This window comes from Pteropus alecto, unplaced genomic scaffold (assembly GCF_000325575.1).
Source record: "Pteropus alecto unplaced genomic scaffold, ASM32557v1 scaffold5, whole genome shotgun sequence".
NCBI classification, from domain to species: domain Eukaryota; kingdom Metazoa; phylum Chordata; class Mammalia; order Chiroptera; family Pteropodidae; genus Pteropus; species Pteropus alecto.
This window is the reverse complement of record NW_006441953.1, coordinates 6003782-6018212: the sequence shown is the minus strand read 5'-3', so window position 1 is coordinate 6018212 and position 14431 is coordinate 6003782. Positions and strand designations below refer to the sequence as shown.

The 14431-nt window shown below is 40.3% G+C and overlaps 1 protein-coding gene and 1 long non-coding RNA gene across 2 annotated transcripts in view; one reads left to right on the top strand and one right to left on the bottom strand.

The window, feature by feature from the left end:
* Positions 1–216, bottom strand: part of LOC102882745 (cytochrome P450 2U1) — a 15774-nt gene extending 15558 nt beyond the window's left edge. The window contains exon 1 of the mRNA XM_025051855.1: positions 1–216. This exon is cut by the window's left edge and continues 379 nt beyond it. Coding sequence (XP_024907623.1) covers positions 1–117 — 117 coding nt within the window. The 5' untranslated portion in view covers positions 118–216.
* Positions 217–336: 120 nt separating this feature from the next.
* On the top strand, positions 337–12988 carry LOC107196195. Its single transcript, XR_003048491.1, has 2 exons — positions 337–730; positions 7609–12988. It is a non-coding gene; the product is annotated as an uncharacterized LOC107196195 (long non-coding RNA).
* Positions 12989–14431: the final 1443 nt, after the last annotated feature.

Genomic DNA, 14431 nt, shown 5'->3' with positions numbered 1-14431 from the left:
CAGCAGCAGCGCGCCGCCGGTGGGGTCCAGCCGCAGCAGCCCCTGAGGCGCGGGCAGGAGGCACAGAGGCCAGGGCGAGCCCTCGGCCTGGGGCTGGGGCGGCACGGCAGAGGCCATGGCCCGGGCCCCGGCGGCCGCAGCCTCGAGCTCCTCTCGCTGTCGGGAGTGGAGCGCACGCAGCTGCCGGCGCCGGGCTGTGACTGCCGCGGGGCCCGGGAGCCGGAGGCGGGAGGAGCGCGGCAGGGCGCCCCGGATTGGCTGCGCTCCCTTCGCCCGCTTTCACCTCGCCTCCTCTAATTCGCGACGCGCGAGCGGAAACAGGGACGCGCTCGCTACGCCGCTAAAGTGGGGTCCGCGGACCAGGCGGGCGCGCGGTCTGAGAGTTTCGCGCCTAATTTCTGTAGTGGCCTTCGTCTAGGTCCAGCTTAGCAGTGGCCGCTCCTGAAGCAAAGATGCTGCAACACATTCTTGCGCTGTGATTGGCTGTGGGACTTTGTCATTCGTTTGTCCTTCGAGTGCATCAATGGTGCCAGGACAACAGGCCCCTGATGTGACTGTCTCAACCCCAGCACTTCCACCCTGAGCTGGGAGAGTGGGGTCCCTGCCACACGCCCTGGTGACAAAAGGACAGGGTTGCCTATTTATCTACATCGGGATTCGGAGGAAGACAGGACTTTTCCTCCGCTGGGCCACAACAGCGTGATGGAAACGCAATGCGGAGAATTCGCAGGTATAGCGCGGCCAACGCTGCGAGAAGGATGGGGAGGGCGTGGAGGTGGGTGGGGTGATGGAGCGGAGATCTTAGCACTGGCCACCGCCAGGGAAACCTCTCAACCCGAGAGTGAAAGCGGGGGCGGGGGCGCGGTAAAGCAGAAGACCTAATCCAGGAATTTGCTTGGAGAATTTGAGTAGCTAATAATCTGAAAAGAAAATTAATTGGGTGAGGAGGGATGACAATATTATTATCGGCATGAGACCAAACCTGAAATGCTGAGGTTGAGATATTATATATAAATATGTGAATTGTATAATGATTTTAAGACAGAGTCCTATAATCTTCCATCATGATGGCTCCTGGGTGCGTCCCTTTTCCCTCTTCTACAGGCTAAATCCTCTGGTTCCCCTTTTGTTAGGTTGACACAGAATTGTCAGTATTTGACTTTTTTTTTTTTATACTACTGAAAGGTACGTTTCGTATGAATCAACTTAGCTGATCATAACAAACAAATCGGTTTGTTTCCTGATTTCCGATTTTTATTCTACTGCGCACACTAAAAGTTTGCCCACCATGCTGTTCTTAGGAAGGTGCGACCAAAGCATACTGAGTCCTTTCTATTCGTTCTCTCATCCACTCTATTTTTTTTTCTGTAGACAGTGATGCCAGTAGACTATGCTAGCTTTCAAGTCTACTCTGTTCTAGTATCATTTTTGCCATGTTCTTTGTAAGGTATTTTAAAACACATCTATTTTCTATAATTAACCATTAATTTTTAAATTACTTTCCTCATTGTTGAATTTAGAGAATTTTTAAAGTTTAAACTGTACTCGTTTGCAGATACAATCTTCAGTGTGTCTCTGATTCTCTTTGTAGCCTTGCTCTCTAAAATAATAGCCACTAACATTGGTCCTTACAAACAACTTGAAATCACCAAGGCTTTTAAAATAGTTGAAGATGCGACTAATTTAACAACCCTAACAGACACCCTCTTGTACAGGATATAATTGCATTCACAGCATTTTCCAAAATATTCTATTTCATTAGGTTAACAGGTCTGTGATGCAGACAGGAAGTGTTACGGGCTAAATTGTGTTCCCCCAAAATTTGTATGTGGAAGTCCTAATCCCTAGTACCTCAGAATGTGACTGCATTTGGAGACAGGGTCTTCAAAGATGTAATTAAGGTAAAATGAAGTCATACGAGTGGACCTTAATTCAAAATAACTTGTGTCCTAATAAGAGGAGATTAGGACACAGACGTGTGCACAGAGAGGCGACCATGTGAGGACACAGTGATAAAGTGGCCATCTGCAAGCCAAGGAGAAAGGCCTCAGGAGACACTAATCCTTGATCGTGGACTACCAGCCTCCAAAACTGTGAGGAAATAAATTTGTGTTTAAGCCACCCCAGTCTGTAGTAATTTGTCATGGCAGCTGTAGCAGACTAAAACAGGAAGCTATGTTTTTAATAATACCATGGATAAACTATTTTAAACATGAAGCACATAGCTCATCTAGTGCTTCTTTGGGATGAATTTCTCCAGATTTTATTCAGGGCTTTCTTGGTAGAAACAGGAATACTTTCTGCTCCATCCCTTCCTATTTTAAATAGGAGAATAATATAATCAGCAGCAGCAGTAAAAGAAGAGAATACTGAAAGATCTTTGGGGCGGAGAGGAAAAGGAAGACAAGGAGAGCATTAAGGAAAAAAATCATGTTTTATTGACTCCCCAAAGATCATTTTTAAACCACTCATTTTCCCACTGAAATCCTTCTTGCTGTTCATGGATTTTGGCCAGAATTGTTGGTAACAGTATATCCAAAACATCTAAGTACTTATTATTTTGTTATCAAGAGTGGTATTACATTACTCCATTTGTAAAGCTACAGTTGTCCAGCTGCTTTGTAATTCTCTGGGAGGTCAGTGTCACACACTACACCCATCCAGAGTCAGTGAGCATGAACAGAGAGGGCTTATGGCTTAAGAAGAGTTTGATGCTAATTAAGAGAGAAAATAAAAGTGCTATTTAGACTCTTAACCCTTTCATTTTCCTTAAGTCCCTATGATTTGATTCATATACTCCTATGCATGTCTTCTATATATAGTGTTTATGTACTTCTTTACCCTGATAATTAGGGCCCTGATAATGCCTTAAACTCTACAGGTTGGCACTATTGCTGCGCCCCGCCCCGCCCCCCCCCCCCTTTTTTTTTTTACTCCTTGCAGCTTTACCTTTCCTTTCCAACATTAAATTGTGGGACTGGCCAGGATATTAACATGTTTTCTATATTCAGTCTTTACGCTTGTATGATGAATAAATAAACTTGCCTATCTTCAATATTACTTACTTCATTCTTCTCCAATTGTATTTGCTCTGATATTTTCCTGGAGAAGAGATCAGGCAAGGAGGCCCCTGAAAAATCTAAGTATGAATGGAAGGCAGAATATCAAAAGTAACAGAGTCCAATTCCCAAAACTTCTTTTTATTTGGACAAAGTGGTGCCAGGATTGGTACAGACTTTTTGTTTAATGCCTGAACTGGCAACAGTCCAGATATCCTTCAACAAGAGAGAAGGGCAAGTGGAGGAAACTGCGGTATAATGGTAAGATAGACTCCTGCTCAGCAATAAGAAAAGAATGTTATGATACACCCTCACAGCATGATGATTCTCAGAAAACATTATGTTGAGTGAAAAAGCCAGATGCAAAAGAGTACATACTGAATAACTGCATTTATAAGTAGTTCTAGAAAGGGACAACTAACCTATGGGAATAGAAATCAGAACAGAAGGTAGGACTGACTGGGAAGGGACATGAGACATGTTTCTGGCTTCTCTTTCTTGATGGGAGTGTTAGTTACTTGGGTGGATGCATTTGTCAAAACTGAACTGTGCATTTCACTCTAGGTAAATTATGTCTCAGTAGAACAAATTTTTAAAAAATCCAATCTCTTGAAAGAAAAAGACTTAGTTACTATTGTGAAGTGGATACTCTCAGTAAGTTACATGATATATTATTACTGTAACAGTGACGTAGTTGTAAACAAAGAGGAATAGAAAAAGTAAAGAGTAACATTCCTCTTAAAAAACAAACTTATCCTAACTTTAGTTAGCCTGCCCATATTGTTACTGATCCCTGACATTTCATTTTTATGTAAGCCTTGCTGAAATTCCTGTTCCTCTTTTATCCCTCATGGACTTCCATTTATTATGCAGGAGTCAGCATGGAAGCCACACAGGAGCTCTGCCCACATCTACCTGGGCTGCTGTGGGCCATCTGTAAACCTTCCTGTTGTTTTCTTCATGTGGTAAAATGAAGGAGTAACACAGGACTGCACGATTCCTCTAATCTCTGATATTGGCCCTCTTAAATAGACTGTCAGGACTTTGAACTTGGCCTCTGATTGATAACATTCTTAGGCAATAAAATATGGAAAAATATAGTTACAAAGTAAAGCATAACCAGTTGCCACAACAAAACTGACATGGGGTTGTTATTCTGTTTCAGATGAGAATGCTTGACCCTTTGCCTAATAACTAAGTCTCATGAATAATCACATTTAAGGAAGGACATTGAAAGGTCATCTACTCTTTCTTTTAGGCAAGAACATAATACTCAAAGTAAACTAGATATTTAAAAGTCAATTTTTCATTCTGATTTTTTATATAATAATACATAGTGTTTATACAAATTTGAAAATGCAGGAAACTATAAAGGAAGAAATAATAATCACCATTTTTTCCATCCTGAGGTAATCTGTAACATTTCTATATACATCGTTCCAGTCTTTTTTATGTATCAATGATATTTTAAAGGTTTATAAATATTTCTGATTTTCACATACTTAATATGTGGATAAATATATATTAACATTTTCCATTTCATTCTCCCAGAAATCATTTTCAATGACTATATTCTAGTCCAGGAGTTCAGCAACGTTTTCTTGTAAAAGGCCAAACAGTAACTATTTCACAGTTGGTAGGCCATGCGGTCTCTGTCACAACCGTGCAGCTCTGCCATGGGGATAGGAAAGTAGCCATAGACAATGTGTAAATAAATGGGCATGGCTATCTTTCACTAAAACGTTATTTATGAAAAAGAAAGACACCAGCTAGACATAGCCTGCAGGCCATTATTTGCTGACCTCTGGGTTTTAAAAAATCTAGTCCATTGTTTAGGAATATTTAGAAATTTAACTGATCAATATCTGTTGTCGACACAGGCTATTTCCTTTTTTCTTTGCTATTATGGACAATATTGTGATATATATCTTTGATGATTTCCATGGAATAAATCAAGACATAGAATTAGTATTAAGACTATTGCTACATAAAACAAAATACAGACTCACACACTCTACACTCACACACACGTGCATGCACTTTGCTTTTCTACCCGAGATAACCTGTTAAAAGTATGATATCCTTTCTTATATGCATACATAGATTTCCCCCTCCCCCGATGGCATCATACTATACTTTTGGTTCACTAACCTGTTCTTTTCACGTAATGGTGTTTTTTGATAATCTTGCCATGTCAGTGAGCATTGATCTGCCTCCCTCGTCCTTTTTAAACAGCTGTCTCGTGTTTCACTGAATCAATTCATTCAAGAAATATTTACTGAGCATTGAGTATCATGCTTTGTTCTCGGCACTGGGAATACTATGTGAACAAAACAAAGTACTTGCCCTTCCAGGAGCTTATTTTCTAGTGGGAGAAGCCAGATAAAAGATGAACAAATGTATAATGTGTCAGCTGGTGATAGGTACTATGGAGGAAATAAGATACAGGAGGAGGATGGTAGAGATTGCTGTCTGTGTGAGTGTGTGTGGGGGAGTGCTGTCTTATATAAGGTGTTCAGGGAAGGCTTGTTTTGAATAGATAGCTGGTCATCCGATGGAAAGCTTGCAGATACCGGGGGGAAGAGCCTTCCAGACAGAGGAGACAGTAAGTGCAAAGGCCCCGAGGCTGAATTACGCTGAGAGTGTTCCAGGAACAAGGCTAGAGTGTAGAAGGCAAGGGGAGGAATGGAAAGAGATGAAATCAAAGAGGTGGCCTTGTAGGGGGCTTTGCAGAGACTCTGGCTTTCACCCTGACTAAGAGGGTGAGCCATGGGAGAATGTTTAGGGAAGGAATACCAACATCTGGCTTATGTTTTAATAGAATCACTTTGGCTGCTTTTATGTAAAGGGGCAGAGGTGAAACCGAGACCATTAGGAAATCCATGTAGCTGTGTCACAATACATTGGCCAAATCCTCTGTTAATACTGAGATTGCTTCCAGTTATTTTTTTATTACAAATAGTCCTAGAATAAATACAGGTTTTTTTTTAATTATTGTAAAATTTACATAAAATTTACCATTTTAACCATCTTTAGGGTACAATGCAGTGGCATTAAGTACATTCATAATGTTGTATAACTGCCACTGCTGTCTATTTCTGTAACTTTTTCATCATCCCAAACAGAAACTCCGTACCTGTTACACAGTAACTTTCCATCAGCCTCAGCCCCTGGTTACTTCTACTTTCTGTTCCCTGAATTGCCTTTTCTAGATACATCATGTAAGTGGAATCATACAACATTTGTCCTTTTGAATCTGGTTTATTTCACTTGCCATAATGTTTTCAGTGTTCACTCATGTTGTAGCATATTTTGGAATTTCATTCCCTCTTATGGCTGAATAATACTGCATTGTGTGTGTGTATATATATATATGTTTTGTTTATCCATTTATCCATTGATGGACATTTGGGTTGTCCCCACTTTTGGCTATTGTGAATAATGCTGCTGCGAACACTGGTGCACAGTTCTATAATACAACATCTAATATCGCATTCTGTTCATCGCCCAAAGTTACACTACCAGATATCGACCCCCTTTACCTTTATCTACCTTCTCCCTCCCTTTCCTTCTGGTAACCACCACACTGTTGTCTGTGTCTACGAGTTGTCCTTTTTTTTAAATTAGAAAAAAAGTATTTCCACACTAGCAATTTGTCACTCACTTTTCTGGATGTTTCTGGAGAGACACAGCGAAACAGTTCACGCATACTGTGAGCTTATGAAATGTGAGGGAGCTGGGCAGAGTGGGGCCTTTGGAAACAAGCTCAAGCATGTGACAGCATTCTCAACTGAAATCCAAAAGCTTGTACAACACAACAAATTTCTTGTATTAAATAGAAAATGTTTCATTTAAAAATCCTTTAATTCTTACAATTTAAAAATTCTTAAATTCTTTACAATTTAAAAAATATTTTTAAAATCCCAATTTATTTTCCAGTTAGACTTTATTATAAATTAATGAGTCAGGTAGTATCAAGTTCTGTCGTTTACGTGACCTTGAATCTTCACTGTGATGCTGTCCCCTCTCGTTTTATAGAGGGGACATGATGATTCAGGTAGGTAAAGTGACTTGCCAAGGTTGGATGGCTGGGAAGCAGCTGCCTTAGGAATTAAATCTTGGGGCCAAGTCCACTATCTTTGGGGCCAAGTCCACTGGATTTTCCCACTTCTCTTTATTTTTCAATCCATATTTTTGACCAAAACACCTATTGTATGATGGCTACTGAAACATTTTCAAGTTATACACATCAATTATTTTAAAACAAATTATTTGGTGGCATAATAGGCAATTTACTTTTCACTGAATCTTCATAAATTCTGTTGACAATCCAAATCCATATTTATTGAATGAACATTTAAAATATTCATTCGATAAATATTTGTTGAGTACCTCCTATGTGATAAGAACTTTGTTAGACACTGAAATGAATACTAAGACAATTGTTTCTCCTAAGGAACTTTAATTTGGTATGGAAACAGGATATAGTTTTTAAAAATCTTAAAATAGTGTTTTAGTATCTCACCTTTTGGCAACTTGTGTCTTTTAGGGAGGAATTCAGAGAAGAAGGTAAAGCTTTCAGGAGATGAAACTTCAGCTGAACTTTCAAGACAGGCAAGATCTGGATGTACGTTAACAATTTCGGTGCTAGAACCATGGTACCTAAACTTTTGTTAACTGAATTTGGCCAACACTTATCGAATGTGTATCTTGGAACAACATCTTTCACTTAGTCCTCCCAACAACTCTATGGGACATCGACTATTATTATTTCCATCTTACAGATATAGAAACTAAGGCCCAGAGAGTTTAGGCAACGCGTTTAAGGTCTTCCACATACAGCCAGTACTGGAAGAACTGAGATGCAAACCCAGAGAGCACAGGGCCACCATGTTATGTTGCCTCTTCTGGAGATGGCTGATAATACTGGCTGGGGAAGCACAGCATGCGTAGGACTGAGCACTGCACTACAGAGGACAGGTGGCACTGTCAGTTGACAGTGGTGGGGCCTTGCATAGGTAGGGCTCACAGGTAAGGAAGAACCACGGAACCCAAGGAGCTTAAGACTTGGCACCGTAAGCAGTGCACTTCACTTTAAAAAGATGTATTTGTATAAAATTAAGAAACCCTGGTGTTATGGACGACATGTTTGTGTCCCCCGCTGCTGAAGCAGGCCCTGGACACTGGCATGTAATGTGCCCTCCTCGTCAGGCCAACCAACACCAAGGCCGGCGGGGGGCCACTGGAAGCTTCAAATTAGTTCCCAAGCACATCAAAAGAATCCAGCCCAGAAAGACAACCACCATGACTGCCCCCAGGAGACCCGGTGAAGCCAAGGAGTAAGCCCCCAAGATGGCCAGACCAAGGACAGAGAGACAAGAGTAGGCAAGGCCAGGAAGGCCCCCCCACCCCGACTGCCAGACAAGGCCACATATGCCCCTCCTGGTGCCAGTGAGCCCCATGGGAAGTCAAAGGTCAAAGGCAGAAGGAATTGCCCAGATGCCAAGGCCCACAGGAAAACCAAAGCTGGGAGTCAGAGTTCAAAACCCACAGTCACCAAGGGCAAGAATGGTGATGCTTCCCTGGCCAAAAAGAAGATGGAGAACAAGGTCCCTAAAGAGGCTGCTGGCCAGGGGACTGGGGAAGGACTAAAAGCCAAAGCTACTGCTCCTCCTAAGGGCAGTGGGTCCAAGACGGCGCCAGCATCACTGGCTAGGAAGACAGAGGTCCCCAAGGGCCCGAGGACCCACCAAGACCTCTTCACCCAAAGGGGCCAGTAAGAAGGCAGAATTCAAGAGCTGGAGGCGGGAGAAGAGAGACTAATATTCTGCTGGAGTTTTTATTCCCCATCAAACCATCACTCTATTTATTTCACTGTAACTTATTTATCAATAAAGGTTTTTTTTCCCCTCACAAATTGGTATGGGAGGAGGCAAAAACAAAAAACAAAAAAGACTGTGTGAAACCCTAACCCCCCAATAGGGTGGATTTAGAAGGTATGAACTCTGGGATGTAATTAGGTTTAGATGAGGTCATGAGGGTGGAGGCCCCGTGACGAGATGAGTGTCCTGTGTAAGAAGACGAGCGCTCTCTCTTCCCAGGTGTAAGGAAACCTGGCAGAGGGCCCACACCTGACCCTGACCCTGCTGGCCCCCTGACCTAGGACCTCCCAGCCTCCAGGACTGTGGAAAATAAATGTTCACTGTTTAAGCCATCCAACTTATGGTATTTTGTCACAGCAGCCCTAACTGACAAAGACAACAGGGAACTGTCCCCCTGCCCGCCTGCCCGCCCCGTGTCAAATGTAAACATTCTCTTCAATCCATGAACTCGGAAACTGGCCAGATATAATTTAAAAATATGTTGAACAGTACCATCTCCTCCCAGCAAAGACGTCATGTCTGTAGACCTTGGGGGTGTGTGCTCTGGGGGCCTGGCCCCCCACAGGCCCACAGTCCCTCTGCCAGTCCTCTGCCACCAGCCTCGGGGAGGTATGCGAGGAGAGAGGGGTGATGGGAACAACAGTTTTGCCCCACTCACCGCACATCAACCATCAGGCATGAGACTACAAAGAGGAAAAGAACATAGTTGTAGGTGAAGGGACTGGAGTCAACTGGAGACAAGAATTCTGCTAAAGGTGGATCACGGAGTCTTGGAGGGCTCAGCCTGGAGCACTAACCTTGCTCTCCACAACACAAAACCTGGCTGGCAAAGGATTTCCGGAAGAGGCAACCCTTTTCCTGCCTTCCCTGCACAGGGGGTGACTCTCCTGCTGCAGAGAATGACGGGCCTCGGCATTGACGGGATGGGAGCCTGGATGCTCCTTGCCCCATGTTTACCTCTCCCTGTGAAAGCAGCACGGGGAGATGCACCTGGCTGAGTGTTAGGTAAGAGAAAGCCTTTAGCAGTGCCTGATATATGGTAGCTTCTTAAAGGCACTGACTTCCTTTCTTTCTACTCAAATAAATACATCATTTAAGGAACTAAGAAAGAAAAAGAGAGAAGTGGTTGGATCTAAGAAGTAAAATCTGCCCAGGAACTTGGCCAGAAGCAAGAACACATACTGGTTTGGGCACATTTTTAGCACAGAAAGCTCACCAGTTCATGCCAGGACCAAACAATCCTGGGGCTTCACTTTGGTCCTTTCAGGAGCCCAGAATCAACCCAGACTGCGCTAAGCCCAAGGCTGCTCCATGCCCTCATAGCTGTGCTGTCCCTTGAAAGAGGGTCATCACGTCTCTCTTTTTGACATCCCCTTGGGAATAGATCCTGAGAGTCATTTAGAGATAAAGTCACATGCACTCTGGTGTCTCCCGTGTTACCCTGTGCAAAGCTAAGGTGTGTGATAGCGTACTGTCCTGTACATGCAATGTACATGTATGTATCCTGATACATGCAATGAGTTTGCTCTGTTCTCAGAATTTGTGAGTCACACACTTGTCGATCCTTTTTGCTTTCAAGGCCGTTTTGCACTAGAAGTATTGCCTCTGAAATGTAGTCAATTGCAACGCTAAGAAAAATCGGGAGCATTTGACAAAGAACCTGTGGCAAGGACCAGTTTCCCTCTTAACAAACCAACTGGCTGATAAGGAATAAACTCTCCTAAAAAATAAACAACAAAAGCAAAACCTCTGACAAACTGTGATGGCTACCATAGTAACTATGACAGGAGGCAGCGAAACACAGAAAACAAAACTCAAGTACCAAAGCTGACACTATGAACTCTTTCATCTCACAAAATGGGGTCACCATTTCTTTGCCTACGTTGCAGGGTTTGGGGAAGATTAAAGAATGTAGGTCAAGCATAAAAACTGTAAAATGCTATGCCTCATCACACGTGCCAGATATGAACTAAATATGCATTATGTAGACACATAGTAGTGCATATGCCATTGCTATTCTAATGTCAGTGAGAAATCTAGTATTATGCTTCTGATATTCTTGTATATTTTATTCCAAGAAAATGAAATGTTAGATGTCAAGGTTTGTGAATCATCGTATCAGTTCCTTGTATAATACATCTTAGATAAGGGCAGGCTTTGAGGCTGTGGCCAGCAAAGTCAGCATGCTAATGTTTCATGTTTCAAACAGGGAGACGGAACCACCACCGTGACGAGCTTTTCATCCAAGGCCTGGGTGGAGGTGGCAGAAAGCCTATTCTGATCTATATCATGTCCAGATAATTCAACATAACCTGGTCTAGATCCAACAACTTAATCTTTGAACTATATTTATCTTACCCTAGTCCCCTCATTCCACCGATTGCTTTTACCAAATCTGTCTTTGGGGGTCACGCCTTCACCTTTTATAAAGGGGTCCAGAAACAACTTGCTGCAATCTTGTTGCCAAGTCTATACTACCAAGGCCTGGGTCAGGACATCCGTGAAGGCATGAGGATACTTCTTTCAGAACTGAGTGACAGGACTCTGCTCTTCTTGAAGAACTCATGATTTTGTCTCTCTGTGAGCAATGGATCAGAATCATGGAATGTGTAACTGATTTCTTTCTTCTCCATGAATGACCTTATATTGTTGTGAATTATTTTTTCACCTTAAATCCAAGGGCAGGAAAAATAATACTATAGTTTATTTACAGTTCCATTAATCGAAGATTACCTTATTTTAAAAATAGTGCTTGAAGTAAATAACCTCGTGGTTTTAATAAGTACTTAACACTAAGTAAAAATTTAAAATCTATAGAAAACAAGTTTTTAAAATTGAAAGAAACTAGTACTTATTTTGAAAAGACTTGATGTCATGGTAGTTTATTGGGTAAATACAAAGTATAGGCTCTTGCTTTATTATTATTATCATTATTTATTAAGCAAAGCCTAAGAGATTAGAAACCAAGTACACATATTCTCTTTAGAATAGAAACATAAATTAGTTTTAACTAACAATTAGGCACTTAAAATGTAAATGTAAAACAGCATTTTGAAGTACAAACTATAGTTGAGCTCCTAAAATCCTCTTGAAATGTTTTTATAAACGTAGGAGCACGAGCATGGAAAACATATTTCTGAACAAAGATATTTTCCTCTTTAAAAAAAAGAATCTGAATTCAAATCCCTTACGAGAGACCAATGATTAAGGTACTGGAGGGTAGGAGAAAAGAGCTTCTGAAATTTACATGTTTGATTAAAACGTAAGCATTTAATAAAACTATTACAATAACATACAGTATATTCATAATGAAAAATATATGTCAGGAAAATAATGAATTCTAGGCTTAAAATTTTACTTTACAACAAGGCACTTAACACATTGAAACAGTACAGTAAATTTCTGAAAACGTAAATGGCTACCTCTCAAGCCTTGTAATAACATTTCTTTTGTGAATATACTGTAACATAACCATACATTTTGCAGCATTATATCATTGCATAGGAGGTAAATTAAATAATGAATTCCAACTTGGCAACTAGAGTAGCTTATGTTTATAATTTCTTTTTCTTTAAAAGATAGTTTTAAATAATTCCACAATAAAGAACTACTCTCATTCATGATTCATTTAGAACACAGCATTGTTAGATTAATGAATAATAAAATAAACCACAACTTATTAGGTGTGTATCTGTATAAAAACTTATCTTTGGGTACCTTTGCCATGATTTTCAGTGTTTAGGTATTGAAGTCAAGAGCACTTCTTAGACATAATATTTTTAGCAAGTAAGTCAAATGAGTTAAATTATCGCAACGCGATGACACTAAAAAAATCATCAGGAATCTTTATACATACAAACAGAAAGGTCTTCAACACATGACATATTACTTACAATATGCTTCATTTAAACATGTAAACTCATGTATTAAGAAATTCCTTCTTACACTTCTCTACACTACAGAAGTGTGTTAAGACCGGCTTAAATTTTTAATCTATTTTACAGTGCAAAACAAAAAATAACAATAAAAAAAGAATTTAAAAAGAAATGTTCAAAATATTCACGGAACAAGTTGTGAACTTTCAATTAAAAAATTGCATGAATTCTAGCATATAAAAAGAAAAGGCAGCCAAACCGGTGTTTCAAAGTAAATAGTGTTGGTAGGAGATATTAATGATTGTGATGGTGAGAGGTAAAAATGGTTTGCAAATTTTCTTTGATCAAATGGATAAAAGATTAGAATTAAAAAAAAACTCCCTGTAACCTAAGTATATTTCCCTTTGGAAAAGGTTTAAAATTCCTTTAAAATACTTCCTAATTCCTCTCACATTATGCTTTCAGATTATTGGCAAAATAATCAAAACAAATGTCTTTTGAAAACTTGAAAATACGCTTTAAGTAAGTGTCATTTGTGTTCCAAGTCATATAACGTATTTCCACAATGGGGCGCTGGTATACAGCAAAGAACCTGATGCAACGTCATCTATAAACCAGACTAGAGACTCACCCACACTCAAAACAGCCTGCCTTCCACAGCAAAACTTGTTTCCCAAGATGCCAGTAAATTAAATAACAAATTGAAAATTAATTCCAGTGGAATTGAGGAAGAATGCTATTTTCAGAGCTAGTGGAGGAGCTCAAAAAATAGACACTAAGAGGCATTCGTTGACATTTCAAATAATTTAGGAAAAAGTGGCATAATTTATAGGAATTATATGTTATATCTATTGCACAGAAGGACTAGATTACAGGAAAAGCTTCAAACAGGCGTACTGGCTTACAAAAGCAAGGATAATCAATAAGCTATTGTATCTTGATTAGCAAGGAAAAGAAGCTCCAAAAATTTTTTTCAAAGGCAAGATGGTAAATTTTTAAATTGAGACATAAGTAACAAATAGCATTATATTCATTTCAGGTGTACAACATATTGATTTGCTATTTCTATATACTGTGAAATGATCACCACAATACAAGTAGTAATTGTTTATGTTTTAAATCACAAAGTGGCATGTTGGGTTAAACCTCAAGTTTGCTTTCCTAAATGTAAATGAGATCCATTGATTCTTTTATTTTTCCATCTTGAAATTTTGATATCCCCCGCCCTTATTTTGATACCACATGCTTTCACAGCGTCTATTAGAGAGCTGTGATCTATGCTGTAAATAACGTGGGAGCAGAAAGAAGTGTCCACATTTGGGATCATGTATGTTTTTAAAGTTCTTTAAAAGGTGATGGTATTATTTTTTAAAAAACTGGATTACTGAACAAAAATGCAAGGTTTACTGTTTTCAAGGGTGTCCAACAATCAACTCACCATGATTTTTAAAAGCTTAAATGTGTTTCTTTAATTTGAAGAAAAGTGGGTCATCTAAGATGCAGCTGAAGAAGGCTCTAAGGTGTATTAGGTTGTTTCATTTAGAGGCTCAAGGACTATACCAGCGTTAGGAGAGCAAAGCCTAGGATTCTGTTTCAGATGCTTTTCCACGGTCAG